Source organism: Festucalex cinctus, chromosome 5 (genome assembly GCF_051991245.1).
Source record: "Festucalex cinctus isolate MCC-2025b chromosome 5, RoL_Fcin_1.0, whole genome shotgun sequence".
Taxonomy (NCBI): domain Eukaryota; kingdom Metazoa; phylum Chordata; class Actinopteri; order Syngnathiformes; family Syngnathidae; genus Festucalex; species Festucalex cinctus.
In genome coordinates this window covers 14,106,513-14,131,013 of record NC_135415.1, presented here as the reverse complement: position 1 = coordinate 14,131,013, position 24,501 = coordinate 14,106,513, and the positions used below count along the sequence as shown (strand labels likewise).

Sequence of the window (24,501 nt, the reverse complement as noted above, 5' to 3'; positions counted from 1 at the left end):
TAGCAGAGATAAGATTTTTTAAAATCATGTAATTTTTAATTTTCGTCTCATTTTTGTTCCATAGATTTGAGTCCAGTTTTTATTAAGTGAAGGACATTTTCATCTTGTCTTCATTAGTCGACGAAAATACATACTGATTTAGTCGCACTTATTGTTTATTAATGAGGGTTTTAGTCTAGTCTAGTTTTAGTCCGGTGAAAAAATGTGTTTTGATGAAATTATATTTGTTTAGAGTTTGTTGATGAAAATAAAAGTAGGGCTTAGGGTAACTTTTGGTGCCAAAGAACTATGTTAAAGTCAATTCAGGAAAATAAATCTACAATACATTCCTAGAATTTTGGATTACATTTGGAGTGTAGCTTGGGAAATTTGTAGATATGAACCTTGGAAGATTGTGATTGTGGTGTGCATCTGCACACGTATCATGAGAGGTTCTTCCTTGAGAGCAACCTTGCTTTAATACGGAAGTGACACTTGTGCATGTATGATGTGCACGTTTTTGTTTTTGTGTGTGCGTGTGTAATGCCGGAGGCGTGCGACGGCTCTTGTTTGGCGACAAACCTTGGCGCTTCCTGCCAGATAGTGAGCCGGCGCAAATGGTGGCTGCAGCAGGAGCAAGCAGGGTGACTTTGACTTTGGCTCTTTTTATTTGTGTACTCAGCTGACACATGCTCACAACGGCAGGCTTGTTCTTGGAGAGCATCTTTGTCTCGTCTGCGTGTGAGTGTGTCAGTGTGTCCGTAAATGTGTGTTCATTTGCATCTTCGGTTTAACCGGGGTTTGCGATCTACGGCCCGCTGAACTTTAGGGGGCGTGGCCACCTTCCTTTTGGACCCTTATCTCTCTCGAACTGGGTCAATCTTCACAAAACGGATATTGTTGCAAAGGGAATTCAAAATTTGTAATCATTTAGGAAAAAATTGGTGCATATTTTATAGGGATGTAACGATATCCAAACGTCACCATACGATATTGTCACGATATGAAGCTCACGATACGCTAATTATCACGATATTGTGGGGCGGTTGGCGATACAAAAGAGAGGTCATAATGTTATAAAAAAAAAAAGAGCTCATACTTCAAAAAAAAAAATCACAATATTGTGCTTTTGTACATAACAGCAATGTTATGTTATGTTTTATTATTATTGTTATTATGTTGTTAGTACACACACACACACACACACATATTGAGTTCTTCCACATATTGATTTGCTTCACACTTCACAGGCATATTATGTCTGACCATTAGAGTGGATTTTCAACATAGAAGGGCCAAAACATCCCTAATGAAAATTTAATTGCACTAAAAAAATAACTAGCCACCAGAGGGTGCTACAACTGCACAAATGGAAATCAACCCAACTTTTTTTTTAACAGATGTGTTACATTTAAATTACGTGAACATGACGGCAACAATATTGTGGCAATTTTAATATCACGATATCATGCTTACCGTTACATCCCTAATATATTAGTAACCTTTTGACCCTTTGTTTGAGTTGACCTTGAAAGTGACCCTGTGGATCATGTCTCTTGAACATTTTCCATGAAATGTAATCTCTCACATGTTCTCCAAGACATATAAAAGTTTCGTAGAGGTAAAAATATTTTTGTTTAGCAGCAATAAGGGGTCAAAGTATCCATACCTTCAGATATTCATTGAATATTCATTAAAAATTGAATATTAGGATTCAGGGATGTTCTTTTTCAGACTGATACCAGTACGAGTACTCAAGTCTTGATATACCAAGTACCAATACCACTACTACTTTTGATACATAAAATATTCATCACAGATTAAGGAAAAATTGTGTATTATGATAAATAGGTATTTCTTTAAAATAATGTCATAAAATTAATAGCAATTTTGTAGTCTGCTCATTTCTATTTACCAGTCCCTGTTCATAAAACGGCCAGAAGAGAGGTATCTGCCTGAAACGATACCTGAGATGGGTACTCGCACATCCCTACATAAAATCATCGTATTTATATCCATCCATCCATCTATTTATTTTCTTGGCCACTTATTCCTCACAAGGGTCGCCGGGGAGTGCTGGAGCCTATCTCAGCTGGCTTTGGGCAGTAGGCGGAGTACACCCTGGACTGGTTGCCAGCCAATTGCAGATCATATTTATAACAAAAAAAAAATCTGAATTGTATCTGTAATCTGAATTATACCCTGCAGTGTGAACGTTGCCTAATTGTGTGTGCATAAGTAAATAATTGTTGAGTTGTGTGCGTCGGTCAAAGTCTGCATGTAAAGATTGCTTGTACACATTAACAGTGCCTGATGGCTTATTGTTAGACGTTTAGTCACGTGGTAAGAACCCGTATCGATTGTTGATTGATGGATATGCCCAGTTTGTGTGTTTTACAGGAAAGCTTCTTCGATGAGTTCTTTATTTCGCATGAATAATTGAGTTGAAGAGCAAACACCTCAGCCAAGGCTTCTATTAGAGACCTGGATCAGGTGGTAAAATGGTTTGTTTGTGTGTGTGTTGCAAATAAAAACATGGATAAATGTAAACATTAGACACAGGTAGCGCAGTAGTGCATCGCAGCGAGCTAGAATGCTAAACTAACCCGGCCGGCTTATCCTTTGATCGTTCTTTAAAAAACAAAAAAAGTCACAGAAAATCCAAAACGAAGTATTCTGTTCACAATTAATTTTTTATTTTTTTGTATACCTGCATTAGGCAAGTCCCACCTGGCCATCGTGCAGAAGGTGAACAACGAGGGCGAGGGCGACCCCTTCTATGAGGTGCTGGGCCTGGTCACACTGGAGGACGTGATCGAGGAGATCATCAAGTCGGAGATTCTGGACGAGTCGGACCAGTACAGTGAGTCGCCGATTTCATGTTGTCAACATCGCAATATTCAAACCAGTAGCTAATTTTATCAACATTGCAACGTTTAATTAACCGGTAGCTAATTTTGTGGTCTTTTGTTTTTGTTGACTCAGCTGACAACCGCAACAGGAAGAAGGTGGCACCAAACAAGAACAAGAGGGACTTCTCGGCCTTCAAGCATGAGAGCGAGTCCAAGGTGAAGATCTCACCTCAGCTGCTGCTGGCCGCCCACCGCTTCCTGGCTACAGGTGGGGAATATTCAAATAGTCGTTTTGGCGCTATAAGAATGAACAAAAAAAAAGTATCATTGTATTAAATTTATCCAGTGTCCTTTTTTGAGAAATAACGCCATGTTTATTATGATGATGATGGTTTTCATTATTATTTTTATTATTATTTGCTTATTATTATTATTTTATTTTATTATTCTATTTTATTATTAAGTTTTTTCTAAGGTAGAATAATAATTCATAGCTGCGCTTTCCACACTGCTATTTTTTGTCTCCACTTGTCGATGCGCAAAGTTTAAACCAGTTGCGACAGAGACGCATGTTTGCCTCACGTGGTGATGGATTCCCTCGCAAGTTGTGTTTGCAGGGCCCGGCCGTTTCCTTTGTTTGCGGCGTGGGGTGCGGTCCGAGATGCCCTTGTCACAATCTTGTTCCGCTCCCTTCGGTCGTGTTTGCATTGCGTGTGATAAGTTAACCATTATGTAATATGGCGGCATCATATGGCCTGTGTTATAGCGACCAATCCCAGTCTGTATAAGAAAGTAAGTCTTTACGTTTCCAAAATTAGACAACTATTGTACAGACACATAAAGGACATTGCGGAATTGCAGTCAACTATGTTGCTAACCAAAACAGCAGCACCTGGAGATATTCAGTACCTAATTCTTCAGTGTTGTCCACTTAAAACTTATAAACGTCTCCGTCGACTGCACACATAACAGTAGGAATTGTAATTAGTGATAGACAGATATGTTTTTTTCAAGGCCGATACGATACAGATTATTTAGTAAACGAGGCTGATAACCGATATTTCAAGGCGATATTCATTTGCAGTTACATATAAAAAAAAAAAAAAAATTCTTTTAATCTATATTGACAGATTTGTTTGAAAAAATATATAACAAAAATTGCCGAGCTTCCAGGGTCATTAGCATGTGTTAAGCTAAATTAAAAATAATAATGATGATAAAAATTAAAAAGCAAAACAAAAATTTTAAAAAATTAAAAATTTTAAATTAATTAATTTACAATTAATTAATTAATTGATTTAAAATAAAAAAATCGATCCCTAAAGATTTCTACTGTAAATAAAAGTTTCTAAAATTTCTTCATAATTTCTTGATTTTTTTTTAATTTAATTTTATTTTATTATTTTATTTTATTTTTTTATAAAGTGGAAATGTGAATAGATCCATAAATGACACCTTCCCTGCATATCACCAAGTGACAAATACATGTGAATGTAGCTCCTTTGGGTTTTTTGTTAGGGTTCGTAAAACATTTCAAAAGATCTTTGCAGTGAAAAATTGTCTGAATATGTTCCGAATGTGTTTACGACAAGTAAAAAAATAATCTTACAATTCCTGATGAAACGATAATCGGTCTATCCCTAATCGTAATGATCCCAGTTCACAAACTTTTCGAGGAGATATCTTTGTCGCTCGCCAAAACAGCAGCTAACCCCACTTTCACACTGCGTGCGTGCGTGTGTGCAGAAGTGGGCCTGTTCAACCCGACGCAGATATCCGACAAGGTGCTGCTACGAATCCTGCGCCACCCCGACGTCATCCAGGAGATCAAGTTCAACGAGAGCGACAAGCGCTCGCTGCATCACTACATCTACCAGAGGGGGAAATCGGTCGACTACTTCATACTCATACTGCAGGTAAAATGTGCCCATTTGTCTATGAAATGCTCTGTGCACCTCAAATGTGTCCCAATTACTTCATTAACTCATTCCCTGCCATTGACGGAAAAAGACGTGAAATTATGCATTTTTGCTGTACTGGCAGTGAATATGTTAATAATACTCTACTCATTTGTCTGCACATTTAATGTGCGATATGTACCGGTACACCATATTTAATCATATCTAATGGTTCATGTACCTCTAAACTATTTTAGTCATATTTCATGGTTTGTGCACTATTAGTATACTATTTATAACCATATTTAATGACTTGTGCTTCTCTAAGGTGCCATATTTACACCATATTTGATGATTTGTGCGCATCTATTTTACATACAGAACAGTCTGTGTGCCACGTCTGACATGGATTATTATTATTTTTTTAGGCTGATGCCAATTCTGATATGTGGCAGAATAAAATTGTGATAATGGATTAATCAGCCGATTAAAAATGGAACAAATGGAAGTAGTAGGGTTGAGTTAAAAAAAAAATCAAATAATCATTATCGAACGATTTTCCTTTTCGTTCCTGATGTTGATTCATTAAACCATGAATCGATTATTTGAAGAAATACTTTACTTATTTAGCCGTTTTTGGCACTCAAACATTAATATTTTGTCTATAATTAATTTTATACTTTTATACTCAGCTTGCGACTGTCACATGACCAAACCTAGAAAACAGGTGAGCTGTGATTGGTTACCTGAGCCTTTGTGATGTCATTTTCAGTCGACAGCAAGTTGCAAAATGTGTTTTTAAAGGTACAAATTGTACGTGAAAAATAATTAAAGTATCAAATTAATTATAGAAAAAATATTAACTTTTTGTTGCTATAATTGGCTAAATAAGTGAAGTATCCCTTTAAATATTTTTTCACATGAATTTGTAAGAAAATCGAATTTTAAAGGCCATTTTTTTGTATCTTACGGTTTTCTTGAAATTTACCATTCACATGAATTCAAAAGTATTTTCTTACATTTATGAAAAACCTGACTTATTGTACTTTAAGACAATTCAGAATCTTTTTTTATATTATATTTACAATTTTTTAATTAGAATTCTGAAAATATTTCCATATATCCTTGCTGATTCCAACGTTTGTGTAAACACTTAAGTAATTATAACCCTTTCATTAATAAACTAAATCATTTTAACCAGTTATAGCCTCTGCAAAATTTAATTTGGAATTTAATATTTGTGGAGTTGTTTTTTTTTTTTTTTTTTTATCATGTCCTTGATATCTAAGAAGAATTGATGTTCCATAATTAATATTAAATTGAAGTGATTCGAATCGAACTGAAATCGAATAGATTGATTAAATTAGAATCGATACCCAGCCCTATGAAGTAGCTTCTTTTTTTGGTCCCTTAACACTTATAAATAAATAAATAAATAAATAAATAACAGAATAGCTTTTGTTTAACTAATAAATGGGCAAAAATTAGCAGATTTTTTTTTGGTTTAATGCCAGTATCTTTGTTTTATGTGTAGAAAAAATATATATATAAAAAAAAGGCTATCTATAGTGCGATTTATTAAAAAAAAAAAAAAAAAAACCTAAATAGCCAATGAATGTAAGTGACGACATTAAAAGGTCAGGCCCTAGTATCCGCACCTCTTTTTGTCATTTGGTGGAGTCTCTGCCTTTCTTGCGACTAATGTTGACGACGGTGGCTGCCACGTTGGGAGTACTTACTCCTAAATTGCAAATCTGTGCTTGTTTGTTGCCTCAACAAAAAAGGAAACAACCTCACTTTGTTTATTGGGAAACATCTGTGGGAATATTTTCGGTTTGTGCGCATTTTTCCTGTAGTGATGTGATTCATATAAGACGTTCACTGCTTGCACTGCATTTTCCCAGTCTTGTCAGGTTTGTCAACATTAAGCACAGTGTGCTATGTTGTGTAAAGTTAAAGCTTCCATATTCTGTTTCTACTTCCTGTTTTTTGTTGACCTGATAGGATTCTCATCAGGAGTCACTATTGACCAACATTTTTTTAAATCAAAAAAAGGTTTGAGTCTGTTGTTGGTTATGATATAGACTGCTACCGCTTGCTGCTAAATGCTTAGCTGCCGTTTTCTTGTCACATGTGAACAAATGTTAACGTACGTGGGCTCGTCACAAAGCACAAGTTAGCAACTCTCATGCACACAATACACAAACAAATTGCAGTCTGTGATGGATGGTCATTTGACTCACTTTTCTGGTGAGTCATTAAACACTGCTTTTGAACTTTGGCCACCCACAGAGAAAAAAAGAAAAAGAAAAAAAAAGTTGCGGCCCCGCATGCCGTTGAGGCTCGCGTAGGGGGTGATGCGTCGTGAGCTTATGGGACACCCCCAGGCCAAATATTTCACATGGTTCATCATACATTCCATGGTGCATTGAATGATAATGACTGTCCGTTCACATTGGGAATAGTACAATGATGGGAACAAGTGTGGCCAGCCATATAAAGACCCGGCTGCGCAAGGAATGCTACGATCCGCTCGCATTAGGGTCAGATGATGCAGTTGCCCAACAGTGTGTGGCAGGTGTGCCGTTATTGCAACATCCATCCATCCATCCATCTTCTTGACCGCTTATTACTCACAAGGGTCGCGGGGAGTGCTGGCGCCAATCTCAGCTGGCTCTGGGCAGTAGGCGGAGGACACCCTGGACTGGTTGCCAGCCAATCGCAGGGCACACAGAGACGAACAACCAACCACACTCACAAGCACACCTAGGGACAATTCGGAGCGCCCAATTAACCTGCCATGCATGTCTTTGGAATGTGGGAGGAGACCGGAGTACCCGGAGAAGACCCACGCGAGCACAGGGAGAAAGTGCAAACTCCACCCAGGAAGGCCGGAGCCTGGACTCGAACCGGAGTCCTCAAAACTGGGAGGCGGACGTGCTAACCACTCGACTACCGTGCCGCCCTTATTGCAACATATTTGCAAATTTATTTGAAGGTCTGTGCACTTTTATTCGAAATGTATGCATCTTAATGTACCATATGTACATTAAGGATGTAACGATAACGGTGATATCGCGATATTAGAACTACCACAATATATTGTCATTCATCATGTCACGATATTAAAAGCAGCACATCTGTTAAAAGTAGGGCTGTCAAAGTTAAAGCGTTAATAGATTAATTAATCACAGAAAATGTCGCATTAATCACGTATTAATGCATAGTAATTGCACTATATTTTTTTTTTTTACCGCACTTGAGCCTTGAACGTAACCGCGGATGGTTACATTGAAGGCTGCACAGGTCAGTGATAAGGTCAATGCACGGCATTTCCTACGCCTGTTGTTCCAAAATGAGCGGGGTGACTCCAGTCGGTGGTAAATTTCGCTTTAAAAATCACCCCAACGGGACTTTAGATAAAACAAAAGTAATTTGCGTTTAATTAATAATTGCTGAATTGTACCCAATTGATATGATGCTGTTACGTTTTGAGCAATACACACATGCATGCAATTGCGTACATGCATTTAATCAATGTTTGCAAATGACATTCAGATACTAAAATGCATTAATGTCAAAATATTACGGTATTTTGTATTTATTTTGTATTTATTTTATATTACGCGAATACGCGATTAATCATAATTAAAAAGTATGATTAATCAGATTTAAAAAAATAATAATTGTTTGACAGCACTAGTTAAGTCGGGTTGATTCCATTTGTGCAGTTCGAGCACCCTCTGGTGGCTAGTTTTTTAGTGCAATTTATTTTTCACAACGCATGTTTTGGCCCTTCTATGTTTAAAATCTACGCTAATGGTCAGCTGAAGGGTGACAATATGCTTTACAATATTTTTTATTGCTGTAATGTTTTTTTTCCAATTTTGTGACCTTTTTTTTTTGTATTGCCAACCTCCCCACAATATCATGATAATTATCGTATCCTGACCTTCATATCGTGATATATATTGTATCGTGAGGTTTGGATATCGTTACATCCCTAATGTACATTATGTATGGTATTATGTGCATCTCTTAAATGCACTCACTCAATATCCTATTGAATCAGGTTTGTGCTAATGCACCATGTTTACACCATATGTAATGGTCTGTGCACCTCTCAGGTCCCACGTGTACACGACGGTGTCCAGCTGTTGTGGATGTAGTGATGCTGTGTGTGTGAGTGGATTAAGTGTCCTGTTGTTGCTACATTTCACACATTCCAGCCGACCCGTTGGGCTGGACAGCGCAGACAAACAAGCCGGAGGCCTCCTTAGCCGCCATCATCAACAACCAATCAGCACCCCCCCACCCCACAAATAGCATTTTGTCATGTGACTCAGATGCTGCACTCAACTGAAATGTCTTGCGTAGTTGTGACTGCACTGACCCCTGTTGGTCAAACTCCGTCACTACAACAACCGTCACTTTTTTTTCCTTTGATCCACTAACTACGTCAAAAAACTTGAATGTTATATATATATATTTTTTAGTGTAGACACTGACCCCTGCTGGCCAAATTCTGTAACTGCACAAACTCCCTTTTTTGAGCCACTACATCCAAAACATGAATGCTATATACAGTGCAAGGTTATTTTAGTTAACTAAAACTAACAAAAAAACAAAAACTAAAATTCAAGAAACAATTTCATTAACGAAATAAAATAAAAACGAAAATGCTTTTCATAAAAACGAAAACTAACTGAGACTACATTTTATGTTTACAAAACGAACTAAAACTAACTATAATTATAGCGAAAATGTCCTTCGTTTTTGTATTTGGTAATTAATTTAATGCATGAGCCTTTGGGGATGATTTTAAATATGATTTTAAGTAGATTTATTTTGATATTAACCAGAATAAGGACGTTTGAAATGTGTCACAAGAACAGAAGCGATGTCATCTAGCAGCAGCCAATAGAAAAGCACCTTCAGATGATGTTGTGCCCATTGTGTTTATTTAAATATTGCTCACAAGTAATACACTTAAAACAAACTAATACTAAAACTAAGCATTTATTAAATAACTAAAACTAACAGAACCACCATAAAAACTAATTAAAACAAACTAAATTTAAAAAACTAAACTCAAAACGAAATAAAAACTAACTAAAATGAAAAAAATTCACAACTGTTATCCCTGGTACAGTGTTCCCTCACATTTTGTTGGTGATACGTTCTAAAATTGAAATCAAATAATGAGGCAAAATAATAATGAAAGTAAGCCACCATTTTATGTAATAAACAGTCTGTTTTTCTGTCTCCATCAGGGCCGAGTGGAGGTGGAGGCGGGCAACGAGAACATGAAGTTTGAGACAGGACCCTTCTCCTTCTACGGCATCATGGCGCTCAGCGCTCCCATGCTGGGTGAGTAGTGCCAGACACAAACCTCCCCATCCCGACCCACCCCTCTCTTTCCCCATTTGTACCAGTTCCCTAGTAGGAATTCGTCCAAGTAACCACCCTGGAATTCGCTCATAAAATGGCTGCTTCAAATCCAATTGGTCAACTTCTTGCTCAGATTCGGGCAGAGGTCAAAATAGTTTTCATCCATCCTTTCAACATGTCTGTCCAATTAGTAAAGTTCAACTCATTTGCACAACATTTCCTTGTGTAGTAAAAGTAAAAGTAAAAGAGCAGAGCGTTTCTATTTATTGATTATTTAATTCCATTTTTATATTTATTTCCACATTTATGTTTGTATCAAATTTTTAGAATTGTTTATTTTGTATTCATTTTTACTTTTATTTATTTAATTATATTTTTTGGTGTTTTATTTCATCACATTTATATGACTTTTTTGCATTTAATTTTTAAATTATATTTTATATATATATATATATATATATATATATATATATATATATATATATATATATATATATATATATATATATATATATATATATATATATATATATATATATATGTTGTTGTTTTTTTCTTTGGCAGTTTTGTCCGTCCAATTAGTATACTTGAGCTAAAGACGCACTTAGGACCGCCCCCTCATTTGCGTAACATATCCTTGTGTATTTCACGCTGACAAACTGCAGCATAAAATAAATAAAAGAGCAGAGCATTTCTATTTATTGATTGATATTTAATTCTATTTTTGCATTCATTTCCACATTTGTTTGTATTTATTATTTTGAATTTTTTTTTAGTCATTTTTACTTTTATTTAATTATTTATATCTTTTGTTGTCTTATTTCTTACCATTTATATTACTTATTTTGTAATTTAATTTCTTAATTAATTTTTTTTCTATTCATTTTTATTTTAGCGTTTTTTTGTTGTATTTTTATTTTTTTATTTTATTTATTTTTTTTAATTTTTTTGCAGTTTTGGTCATCCATAGCAAAATTTATTAATGTTTTAGTCTGTTATTTACAGTAAATAAATTAACCAATTATTTAGTGAGATAAACAAAATATATATATAAAACACATTTTAGTAAAAAGACAGAATTAAGCAATAAAATACTTTATTTTAAACATTTTTTTTTTTTTTTTTAATTGATTTGATGTTTGGCTAGGCCCTTCAGTGTTACTCGCTTTAACTTTATTGAATGCCCTCTCCGCCCCTTCTCTCTCTCTCTCTCTCTGTCTATATTTTCTCTTGCTCCCTCATCATCCCTTCCTGCAGGGTCTCCAGGTTTCAAAGTATGAAACATTCTTCCATATCCTAACCCCTCACAATATGCTCACAGACCCTCAGAGGAGACCAAGTCCACTTTCATATATATATATATATTTTGCATGTGCTCACTCACCTTGTTTGTCTGTTGATGTAATGGCATCCCACCTTTTGCCCCCCCCCCCCCCCCCCCCCCCCCACACCTCGGTCATCCTTTGTACTTTCTCCTCTTAGCGGCCGCCCCCCGTCCCCGCCACCTCTCCTTTAAGAGGTTTTCTCTGTTCGCTCGGTTGCCAGGTAACCTTCGGCATGTCGGGGTCTCTTTAACACCGAGGAGGGGAGGGGGGAACTTATGATAATATGGTCCTTACATAATAATAGACTGGCTCTTGATTGGGCTAGACGTATATCCTAGAAAGTACTTGATAACTAGTCAAAGTAGCATTAGCAGCTAATGTAGCAGTCGTCATTGTTTACTCGCTGCTTCTTCTTGTCTAACATGTCTAACAAGATGCAAATCAATGTCCTATGTTTACAAAAAAAAAGGTTGGTAGAAAATGGCGATAAGAGTTCTATTAAGCTGATGGCAATAGGAAGGAAAACAGGAAGTAGAAACTTAAGAGAATAAACTCTACATTGGTGAAGAAAGTTTGGTTAAACCCTGCATTTAAAAAAATGGTAGTTATTGGCGGCTAGCTTTTGTCGCTAACGTAGCAGTCTGTGTTTACTCACCATTCCTTCCTGACAAAACAGCAAATAGACAACAACTAAAATAAAACCAACATTGCTGGGCAAAGTTTCAGCAAAGCCTTCATTTAAAAAAATTTAAATGGTCGCTAGGTGGTGGCTCGCACCAGGAGCTAACAAAAGAGCGAATTTAAAGTCTTTTGTTTACAAGAAGTCGCTCGATACACTAAAACAGGAAGTGGATACCGATAGAAATGTAACCAACAGATTAATGACCAACATTTCAGTAAAGCTTTGTATAGTTGGCCGCTCCTATCAAGCGAGCAGCGTTGGAATAAATACAAGCAATAGAAACATACCAAAATAAAACCACATTAACAAACAAACAATGAGGATATGCTACTTTTTTAAAAATGGTACCCAAAAGTCCTGTCAAGTTAATAGTAATGGAAGAAATCAAAGTCCAAAAAGCTTTTTGATAACAAACACAAGTAACAGGAACCTAAAAACTATAAAACTTACTTTGCTGAACAAAGTTACAATGTCACCCCTGTGTTGGCTAACAAAGTAGTTTACATCTTCAAATTCCAAACATCAGTACTTTACGTCACACAAAAAACCTCAATATTTATTTATTTATTTATTTATTTATTTTGTTGTTTTTATTTTTTTGCCCCTATGATTCTAGTTTGTAGTATATTATAATAGAAAGAGTATTCAATGACGCATCATTTAACCCACTAACTCACTCAATATTCACTTGATGAGTACTTAACATCCAGTAGGAAGCTTTTCGTGATGATTATCCCTTTCCGGGACAGTGATCACTACAGTGGACAGCTGTTCAAAATTGCTTTCTCCTATATGAAAGAATAAAAAAAAATAATAATAATAAAAATTAAAAAAAAAATCCTGATGTAGGTTATCATAATTCGTGCTTAAATGTTACAAATAGTGCAAATAATTTTGAAAACAAAAAAGGAAATTTAAATGATACATTATAGTCATTTTTATTCAAATATTACTTTATGTAAATGTCAAGAATTTTGGGGGGATATGTGATGCAAAATGTATAATTTTGATTTTTTTTTTTATGAGATTTTGTGTTAACATTTAAATTCAAACCTTTTTTTATTTGTTTATATATTCATTGTAATACTTATTAATATTTAATTGAAATATTAAGCAGGGTAAGATGACTTTTTTTAAATTTCAAATTGTGTTGATATAATCATCCAAAATATGTAATATTAAATGTGTAATTTAGTTATTTGAATAACAAATATTTACGGTAATTATATTTATATATTTTATCATTTTATTGTGATTTTCAATTGAAGCAGTACAAGATTAAAACAAATGTAATTATGATTGACCTATTTGCAGATTTTTTTTTCAACATTATTTTTAAAATACTTTATTTTATTATTATTTTGGGGGAGGATGTTGAAACAAGCTTATTCAAGAATTTTGAGAGTATAAAAAAAAAGTTTCTTATAATGGACCTCAGGTTTTTCATGGGTTTTGCTATTCATGGGCCGCCCCAGTCCTAAAAAGTAATACAAAATACATTTTTTTTTTTTATTTTTTTTTTTATTGAATGAATTTAAAATAATTCAGACTAAATCCTTTGACAGCGTTTTTTCCTTTTCCTTTAAGTTCCCTGCTGGATGTAAGAAGGTCAACATATTAAGTCATAAAGAGCTAAGTGCTAACACCACTAACTCACAAATGCTAACAGTCCAGCCTTTGTTTAGTTTATCTTATGTTAACTTAGCTTTCCATAGCATAGCTTCACTGCTCATAAAGAGCCAAACTCCAACATGCTAACGTTGAAGTTGCCGTGTGTAGGTAAAACGGTGTCCTATGACTCACTGAGGCCTCCTGCTGGACGACTCACGCTGACTGGTAATAGCTTGTGTGAGCCCGTTTGTGCATGACACACTTTTCATGTGATCCAGTGGGTGGTTAGTCATGAAAATGTGTGTGACTGTGCGTGCTTGTTTGAGGTGAGGTGGAAAATAAGGAAAGGAATTTTTTTGGAGGCCTCCAGGCCATTGTTATAAAATAATTAAAAGGCGAATAAACGGATGATTGTTTGTGACTAATTGTGTAATTTAAACGTCTGCTGGAAAGTTTTCCTTTTGGCTTCATGTTCGCATCGAAAATAATGCATGGAGCTATAAAATGTTTGAATTGTGAACAAGACTTTTAGACAACATAACCGCAGTGTGAACTGTGTTGCTCAAACTGTGTCATGTGGTTGACTAATCGTCAAAAGTACATTGTTAAATTAATTATTTAGTTTTTAGTTTTCTGTGTGTCTCTGACAATTTTTCATTTATTTTTTTTTATTTTTTTTTTGTTATATTTGTGTATTCATGTGTGATTAAAAAAATAATAATAAGTTTAGTTTATATGAGGAAATATAAATATATTTTTAGATGATAGTTTCATCCATCTGACTTTTATAAATTGATATAAAAACAAATTGAATCACCATTAAGTGGGGAAAAAAAATGGATGTATAATCAATAGAAAATCGTTAAAAAGCCTAATAAATAACACTAAAAATAATTGCAAGTCAGTTGAAATCTTAACCCTTTTGTTAACATTAAATAAAAAAAATAAAAAAAGTTTCCAATGGAACGTGTGTCGACGTGTGCGTCAGTAAACCGGTGTTGAGTCGCATGAGCCCAGTTTGGCATCGTTTGAATCACAAATGGCCTTTTTGTGTCTTGCACTTCTTGACTTTTGTGTCATGCGTCACACGCTTTGTGCACTTTCTTGTCCGTGTGTCAGAAGAGGGGGGGGTCTCGAGTCATCACCTGACCTTAGGCAGGGCTTGTTTTAGAATTTCTGACTTGCTTGACTTGAAATCTTAACTCAAGATTAAGTTTAAACCCCAACTCGAAGGTCTTACATGATGAAGTGTTGTTTGAAACCATAATCTTGGCTTCAAACCTGTATTCTACGCCCCTAACTCAGACTCCAAAATCCTAATTTGAAATCCAGAACAGTGGCTTGACGCCTAAACTGTTGTTTGAAACCCTGGCCTTGGCTTCAATCCCCAATTTAACCTTAAGCCAGGCGTGTAAACCTTACTTGAAATGTTGTTTCAAACCGTAGCCTGAATTTGAAACCTTGGCTTGAAAGCATAATCTTTTCTTCAAAGCTTAATTTACATCCCTAAACTTCAAACCTGAACCTTTTCTTTAAATCCCACTTTGAAACCCTAACCAGGACTTGAACATTAACTTAAAACCTTTGCTTGAAATCCATCCATCCATTTTCTTGACCGCTTATTCCTCACAAGGGTCGTGGGGGGTGCTGGCGCCTATCTCAGCTGGCTCTTGGCAGTAGGCGGGGGACACCCTGGACTGGTTGCCAGCCAATCGCAGGGCACACAGAGACGAACAACCATCCACACTCACAAGCACACCTGGGGACAATTTGGAGCACCCAATTAACCTGCTATGCGTTCCTTTCGAATGTGGGAGGAGACCGGAGTGCCCGTAGAAGCTCTGGCTTAAAATCACAACTTTTTAAAATATTTTTAATATTCTAGTTTATTTATTTATTATTAATTGTTGTTCATTTTCTTTCTGTTGATTTAATTTTACTACTAGTAGTACCAAGACTTGCATGGTTTGGTTTGCACTGGCAGGTAACCTCAGGGGGAAAGGGGATTTTTTTTTCTCTCTTTAATATAAATTCAGTACATTTTATAACGGACATCAATTATATGTGATGCATAAGCATTGACTTCTTACCTAGGGGTGTCAGGCGATTAACATTTTTAATCGTAATTAATTGCATGACTTAAATAGTTAACTCGCGATTAATCGCAAATTTTATATCTGTTCTAAATATACAATAAATTAGTTTTCATACCCTTGTCAACATAAAAGTGGAAAAAAGTTAAACTGATAGAAATATGGCTGCATCTTTTAGTTATTGATACAGAATGTCATAATAATTCATAAAATTGAGTTAAAATGAAAAAAAAAAAAAACAAACGTACTGTAAAAACCAAGTGTGATATTGATTTGTGTTGGTCATTTTCTGCCACTAGATGGTATAATTGCATTTTAAGATGGTGACAGATCATATTAAGAGCGATCTAATCTTTAACATGAAGTAACTTGTGAAATTCTGCACATTTTTAAAAGTGTAAAATGCAACTTGAACCCAATGTCCACAAATATATGCATTATTATTACATTTATTGCTGCTAAATTTTGACGTTGACGTGTATGCCTGTGTTGTGACTGGAATTCCCCCAGTACAGGCTTTCCAAGTAACGTAGAAATATGTTCGATTTTAAATGTTTTAAGTGACCCAAAGACATAGTTCTGTGTTTTTTTTTATGCTACAGCATACAGAGGGCTTTAATGCAGCCTCTCAACTACAGAGAATGGGTGAAGCAATTGTAGTAGTTACAAAAACGGTCAACAGGTCGCAGCAGAGTATAAGAGATCAACCAGGGCCATGTTGAAAACAAGCTAGTTCCCCACAATTCTAAGCTATATTCTAATGCTAATTGCCGCAAAACGTAAACAGATAGAAAAACATTTTTTTTTCCCCTAATCAAAGAAGAGGGTCATCTTTCTTTTGGTAGGTTCCATGTTTTTATAGCAATAGAACACAATATTTGGGCCTCGCAAAGTCAGTCAAAATCCAGTAAAACAGCCGGGGAGCGAAGGGTGAAAATTCTGTGAAAATGGCTGCGAGTGAAGTCAAATGAATGCACTAATTTTGACACCCCTATTTTTTACTTACCGGTATTATTTTTTTTTTCTCTCTTTTTAGACAAACTTAGACTTAGACTTGACTTTATTGATCCCTTTGGGATGGCTCCCTCTGGGAAATTTACATTTCCAGCAGCAATAAGACCAGATAATAAAATAAAAAATAATTCAATCAATAAATAATGTTATTACACCAGAGATAGAATTAATAATAATAAATAAAATAAAAATTCAATCAATAAATAAGGTTATTACACTGAGATTGAATTAAATAAATAAATACATTTTCTGGCCACAATAACTTGTGACTTGCTTGAAACTTGATGGTTCAACCATCAGACTTGTCTCACAAGCTGAATTCATTTGTCATCAGGGCACCTCTGTCCTCATTTCGTGCGTGCAGTATCTGTGTTTAACGCGTTCCTGACCTGTGCATTGGCAGAGTTCCGCTCACCGTCGCACCTCAGCGGCCTGAACCGCACGTCGTCGCTGAGCGGCACCGAGCGCGCCGACTCGCTGTCGGTGAGCGGCAGCAACACCCAGCTCAACAGTCAGCTCAGCAGCCAGCTTAACTTCAACACCATCTACACGCCCGATTTCTACGTGCGGGCCCTCACTGACCTGCAGTTCGTCAAGGTGGTCATTCAAACCTCACAGAATTTCAAAATAAAGTCCAAACGATAACGAAACCTCGCAAACTCTTCTCACCCGGGTCCAGATCACACGCTCGCAGTACCAGAACGGCCTGATGGCGTCGCGTCTGGACAGCACGCCGCAGTCGCCCGAGAGCGTCCGCCAGTCGCCCACCGGTCCCGGCGGAATCGACGCCTCCGACGTCACCCTGGCCGAGCTGGACTCGGCGGGCCCCACAGAGAACGGGCCCGACGAGACCACCCTGCTGCTCCTCAACCAGCAGAACTCGCCGCACGACGCCAACCACCGTGGGCAGCTGGACAACAGTATCTAACGCCGCCTCCGTCTTTTTTTTTTTTTTTTTTTCCCTGCACGCTTGCACGCCGCCGCTGCCGCCGCCGAAGAGACTCAGGGAGACTCACACCGCCACCGCCCCCCCAAAAAAAACAAAAAAACACATTTATTCCATAGAGAGAGTCAATGTTTGAGTGGTGGACGCATGACTGCGTGTCACCATGGCGACAATCAGTGCGATTTATGAATGTAGCGTTTCAGTGGTTTGGTGCGTGTGTGTCACAGGAACCAAAAAATAGGGAAATTTTGCTTTAAGAGAACTTAATTTATTTTGTACCGAGAAGGATTGGGGCCACACTGGCAAAAAAAAAAAAAAAAAAGAAAAAAACTTGGAAAACGGAGCTTAGTTGCCATTAAAAAGGAAAATCCACACGTAATTGACGGTAAATGCTTGTAGATGCCACAAAATGGCGACAAAGTGCTACTTTTCTATTAGACAGGAAATAAATGTGCAGATATCAGTATCACGGCCAAAAAAAGTGATAAGGAAAATTTGTATTGCGAGTATAAAATGGGAGTATTACGCTTAAAAAGTCTTACGGTTGTTATTTTACTGGAAATAAAGTCACACAATTTTACAGATATCCATATAAAAAATATATATTTTACGGAACGTGCAAAAAGTTATTGTGGGACACATAGAAAATTTGACTGTAAAGAGAATAAAGTTGCATTTTTTTTTTTTTTTTTTATTCATTTTTTTAATGTGGAAGAAAATTAAGTAGGAATACTGTGCAAAAAATAATAATAAATACCAAAAATAATTTGCATATTACTCGTAATACAACTTTTACAAGAGAAAAAAACTCATTTGAAACATTTGTAATGCTTTGAGGATATAGTTGAGAAAAAAAAAATACATACAAATTTTATTTTTTTTATACAATTTTCTTCTCGTAAAATTCTGACTTTTTTTGTCACCAAAATATCGCTTTATTCTTGCAATATTTCAACTTTATATTAGAGCTTAATTCCCAATATATTACAACTCGGTTATTGTAAAATTACATTTTCTCATTGTGTAAAATTCTGTCAATTTTTAATGAATTAAAACTTTTTTTCCCTTCTGTCTTTTTCCTTGAAAAAAATAGTTTGTCATCAAATAATTGATCACAATGTTCAGACACTATTCTTGTAAAATTACATTGTTCGGATAACATTTCAACCTTTTCTGTCACAATGTTAAAATTCTTTATAAACTATAGTCTTTGTTTAAAAAAAAATAAAAAATAAAAAATCATACTGTATTCTCATAAAATGATTTTTTTTGTCACATTATATCCCTTAATTTATTTTTTTTATTTTATTTTTTTTAAGGATGTGTTGGCTCAACATAACTCGTCCTGGTTTTTTTTTTTTTTTTTTTTTTTTTTTAACTCCAAATTTCCCAGTGTGGCCTTAATCGTCTGATGTACTTTTGAAACAGTTCTGTGTATATTTTGTTTTGACGTGTAACGGGGAAAAGTGGGATGTATTTTGTTTGTTTTGCCTTGATGATTGTTGTTGTTGTTGTTGTTGTTTTTGTTTGTTTTTTGCGCTTTTGTGTTGGGTTTAATCATCTGTGGGGAAAACGTGTAGCACCGTTTTTAGCATGACACACTCCCACGTTGTTTATTTGACTGTAAATTACCACGTGAGCCTCTTAAAGGAACACACACACACACACACTTGTTTTTTTATGCAGCATTTGTGGTTGTTTTTTCGTTAGTTTTCAACTGTAATTTGTAAAAATGATACTAATCTGAATAATAGCTTTCCTCGTTGAGACACTGATGGCAGAAGAAGGCCTGCTGCTGTACTTTATATATATATATATTTTTTTTTTCACAGGTGACCATAACATGGTTTTGTATGCTCGCAGGGCATTGTGAGAGTTTACTGTGAAAGTTTTTTGTTGTTGTTTTTAAACGCGACAGCATGTGACTAATGGTACTTTCAATTCCGGAAGCTTGGGGAGGGAAACATAGAGGGAATTCTATTGGTTCCAAAATAGAAGGAAAATGGCTGGAAATTTGTGGAATAAAGTCGTGATATTACAATAACGACAAGGAAGAAAACTTCAACCATGCCAAGGGTAGTTATATTTTGTTTTGATTCCTTTTTCTTTTTTTCCCCATCATTTTGTTGCTTTAATTTTAGAAATTAATTCTGGTAATATTCTGACATAACTTTTATTTAAAAAAAATAAATATATATATATATATATATATATAGAATTAAAACTTTTGGTGTTATATTACAAACTATAAAAATTATATTTTATTATTTTTATATTTTTTATTTTCTTAAATTGCAATTGTGAATTTAAAAAAAATATTAATTCATGTAAAATTACCAATTTTATTTATGTAAAGATAAAAAATTTTATATATATAAAATTGCAAATTGTACTTATCAAATTACCAATTTTATTCTCCTGAAATTACAAATTTAATTCTCTAAAAATGAGAAATTCAGTTTTCATAAAACGTTTGCAATATTACGACTTTATTCTCACAAAGTCTGTTCAGTTTTGGTGAGGATCTGCACAAAAGTGTGCAAATACGTATTTTGGGGGGGAAGCCTTCCAAAATAATAATAATAATTGTACCGCCTGCCTGTTGCGGACTGCTTGTGTTCATTGTCTTCAGTGGTTCTTTTTGTTTAGAGTATATGCCAAAGATTTTGGCGAGTTGCCCCAACTGCCCCCCAACATCCCCACGTGGGATTCTTGTGGAAAAATGTTACCATTGCTACAAACATCCCAATTAATGTATGACCTTAAATATTACCTCCTCAAATGTCACTTAAGACCGTTTTTGGGCTTCGGGGGAGCATTTGCAGACGGCCCGCCATACAATTCCAAACACGAGACTCTTTATGTATAGTTTAAAAAAACAAAACATACACACACACAAAACTACGTTTTGTTTTGGTTGCATCACAATTTTATCTTACTTTTTTTTTTTCATTTTTGTTCCTTATTTGTTTTGGGAATATAAAATTATAGCTTTTTTTTGTGTTTATTCATGGATGCACTTTAATAAGGAAAGCAGTATTTCCCCAGCCACCAAAAAAGATGCCAACAAAAAAAATATATATATTTTTTATGTCACAATAAGGACTGTTGAAAAATGAAACTGCTTTCAGCGATACTGGTCATTTTGTTGCCTTCAGCCTCTCGGGAACTCTGATTTTTTTTAATTTTGTTGGGGACGCATGCATGCAATCGATTATTCAATCAAACTGGGCTTTAAGTTTAATTCAGCGTGCCTGTCAATCACTTCACTTTGTTTATTTTTGTACCTCAAAACACTGTTCATGATCGCTGTTGTGTGTGTGCGCGCGTCGTTTTCCCACACTGACCTGGGAGCGAGCGATGGAGGGAATGAACTGAAAAAGAAAAACAAAAAATCGGTTCCCGCCGCTGACTTAAAGACAAATCCCAAATGACAAAAAAAGGTTGTAAATAGTGTTTTATAATTTCCGTTCTAATGAGTTTTCATGATGAATGTTGTTCTTAATAAACCTGAGATCTATTTCTCTACGTGAAATGACCTTTTGTTTATTGTGCAGCTTGCAGCAAATCGTTTTGGGGTTGTTTTTTCGTTAGCATATGGTTAGCATATTTTATTCTGTGTATTTAATCATTGTTTGTATTGAATCACCACTAAAATAGGGCAAGTTGTGAGGCACAATTGGTGATGTCGTCTTCCTGAACGGATCTTTTTAATCCCACGGCGTGTGCGTGGGTTTGAACAAACTATAAACCTCTTTCATCATCACCATTGTATTATTTACAGCAAGACCGGTTTGACCAAAAAAAAAAAATTCCCAACTCTTGTAACGGCCAAGGATTTGCACTGAATCGAAAAAGGGGAGAGAAAAAAAAAAAAAAAAAGCAAATAGTCCTTTCACTTCCTCGTCCTGGCGCCGCCCCCGCGTGGACGTGCTCTTGCTGCAACACGTCTGACTGACGCAGAACGCCAAAGTTGCTCTTGTCAACTTTCATGGCTGAAAGGAAGTTAGCTTATTCCTTCACTTATTATTCATGCAAAAATACTTTTTTATAAAAAAAAAAAAATCTCAAATTGTTCTAAGTTTTCCTTTCCATTTAGCTTAACGCTAACAAAAAAAAGGCAAAATGACATGCACATGCTAACGGTTAACGTGGATAGTTGTATTTAAAAAAAATATTTTAAGTAGTGCTGTCAAAGTTAAAGTGTTAACTAATTAATGATTCATAATAAAAGTATCACATTAATCTCATATTAATGCAGATTAATCATACTATTAATTTTGACCGCAGATGATCCATTTAGCTGACAGCAGCTGGCTACAATAAAGCTAGCACAGGTTGTGTTTGAACAATAAACATAACTACATGCATTAAAGTAAAGCATTTAATAAATGTTTGCGTATAACAATCTGAATATTTGTTCATGTCAAACTATTGGGATCGATTTTTTTTCTTCCTTTTTTTTTCTTCCTTTTAAATTATGCAAGTAATTAACTGATTAACTGAGAAAAAGAGGGGGATGACCGTAAGCAGTAGGGGTGTGAATTGCCAAGTACCTGACAATTAGATCCTTATCACGATTTATAGGTCACGATTTGATTCGATACCGATTAAAAAAAATTTTTTTTACTCAAATTTAGAAAATACTAAGTAAACGTGTACATGTACACTGTAAGGTTTGTATGAACGAACATGTATTTATTTATCTGACACTTTAGGCTTATAACTGTGAGCCACTGTATTTAAAAGGTTGCAATCTGTTTCATGTTTGAACAGCATTGAAATACAATATTAAGGCTTAATGTTTCATTAATATAACTTTCTTCCATGATTAAAATGCCCCAAGTAAGACATTGCGTTGAATATTTCCATAAAAAAATTGATGTTTAAATATCGATTCGTATAATATTGAATCGATACGAGAATTGTGCGCTGTAATATCACGATATATTGCTGAATCGGTTTTATTTTAACACCCCTAGTAAGCAGTGTATCAAAAAATGTTGAAGACGTCCTCATAACATTAAATATATTTGCTCTTGTTGATTTAAAAAGCCATTTTAATTAAGCAATTAATCGCAATTAATCAATATTCTAAGATGTGATTCATCTGATTAAAAAATTTAATCATTTGAAAGCTTGAATGTAATGATAATAATAATTTTCATATATATATATATATATATATATATATATATATATATATATATATATATATATATTTAATTTAATTTATACATTTGCTGTCATTGGCTGGCAACCAGTTTAGGGTGTGCCCCGCCTACTGCCCGAAGCCAACTGGAATAGGCTCCAGCAACCCACGCGACCCTTGTGAGGAATAAGCGGTTAAGAAAATGGATGCATGGAAAATATGAAATTTACTCCTGGTGCTTTTTAATCACAAAATATTAGTGCTGTCAAAGTTGAAGCTTTAACTAGAGTTAACTTTCGAGTTAAATCATTATTATTATTGTTATTATTATTATTATTATTATTATTTCTTTGCTTAAGATTATAACTTTTAGTCAAATATACGAGCTGACTGTAGGTCTATTATTTTTATTAAGTTATTATACTGGTTTTTAAAAATTTAAAAATATGATTTTGTTGTCAAAGATATAAACTTAATTCACATTTTGTTAGATTTTTTATTTTATTTTTTTATTTTATTTTTTTTTAAGTATTTCTTTTTTCAGTATGACCCTCGTACTCCGTTGCCTCTTGTGTAAGGTATCGTAAAACCACGAGGGTTCTTGCATAACCAATCCCGGAGGTCACATCCAAGGTATGAGCAGAAAAAAAGGTGAAATATGTCTGGAGGGAAAGAATGTGCAGCGTCACTGCATCTTATGGCGAAATCATAAACACGGCCGCGCTTGAGCAACACAAAACAATCGGAATTTTACTTGCATCAAAACAACCTCAACTCTCACGATGAGGAAGTGTGAGAAAACCGTCTGAAAACTCCTCATTATTTTAATCACTAACAGGAACAAAGGTGGTCTAATTTAAAAAAAAAAAAATTTAAGTCACATTTTTCAAGTGAAAAGGTGAGAAAAAAATTGTGTTTTTTTTTGTGTGTTTTTTTTAAAGGCAGAAGTCATAAACTTATGAGGGTTAAATAGTATTTTTAAATCAATTAGAAACTTTTCCGGGAAGGAAAAAAATTTACTATACAATAATAATTTTGTACTTATTTCTTCAAGGAACAAAGTCAGTCTTATAAATGATATAGTCATAATTTTGTTCAAGGGAAACAAACTTGTAAAAAAATAAAAAATAAATAAATTATGACGTTTAAGTCAAATTTTCAGTTAAATAAGAAAAATATAGTTAAAAAAACAACAAATAAATTATATATGCTATAGATATTTTTAAAGTCATGTTTTTCAAGGGAAAAAGTCAGCAAAAAGTTTGTGGGGTTTTTTAATGGCATGAGTCATAAAGTTATGAGTGTTAAATAATATATTAAATCAATTAGAAACTCCAACTTTTCCGGAACAAAAAATAAATAAAAATCTACTAATACAATAATTTTGTACTCTTCTGATGAAAAAAGTGCAAATATTATGAGAGTCTTATTTCTTCATGGAACAAAATCAGTCATATAATGATAAAGTTATAATTTTGTTCAAATGAAACAAACCTGTAAAACAAACAAACAAACAAAACTTGTGATAAGTCAAATTTTCGGTTAAATAAAAAAAAAT

General features: G+C 34.8%; 1 protein-coding gene across 2 annotated transcripts in view; it reads left to right on the top strand.

Moving 5' to 3' along the window:
• LOC144018964 (metal transporter CNNM4-like) overlaps positions 1-21,326 on the top strand; it is a 33,352-nt gene extending 12,026 nt beyond the window's left edge. Inside the window, exons 3-10 of one of the 2 annotated variants that reach the window (XM_077521695.1) lie at positions 2,699-2,842; positions 2,965-3,099; positions 4,578-4,747; positions 10,003-10,099; positions 11,603-11,665; positions 13,907-13,969; positions 17,249-17,442; positions 17,525-21,326. In XM_077521695.1, coding sequence (XP_077377821.1) covers positions 2,699-2,842; positions 2,965-3,099; positions 4,578-4,747; positions 10,003-10,099; positions 11,603-11,665; positions 13,907-13,969; positions 17,249-17,442; positions 17,525-17,773 — 1,115 coding nt within the window. In that variant the 3' untranslated portion in view covers positions 17,774-21,326. The remainder of the gene's footprint in view (positions 1-2,698; positions 2,843-2,964; positions 3,100-4,577; positions 4,748-10,002; positions 10,100-11,602; positions 11,666-13,906; positions 13,970-17,248; positions 17,443-17,524) is intronic. The other variant, XM_077521694.1, reaches the window with a different exon arrangement.
• The last annotated feature ends 3,175 nt before the right edge of the window (positions 21,327-24,501 follow it).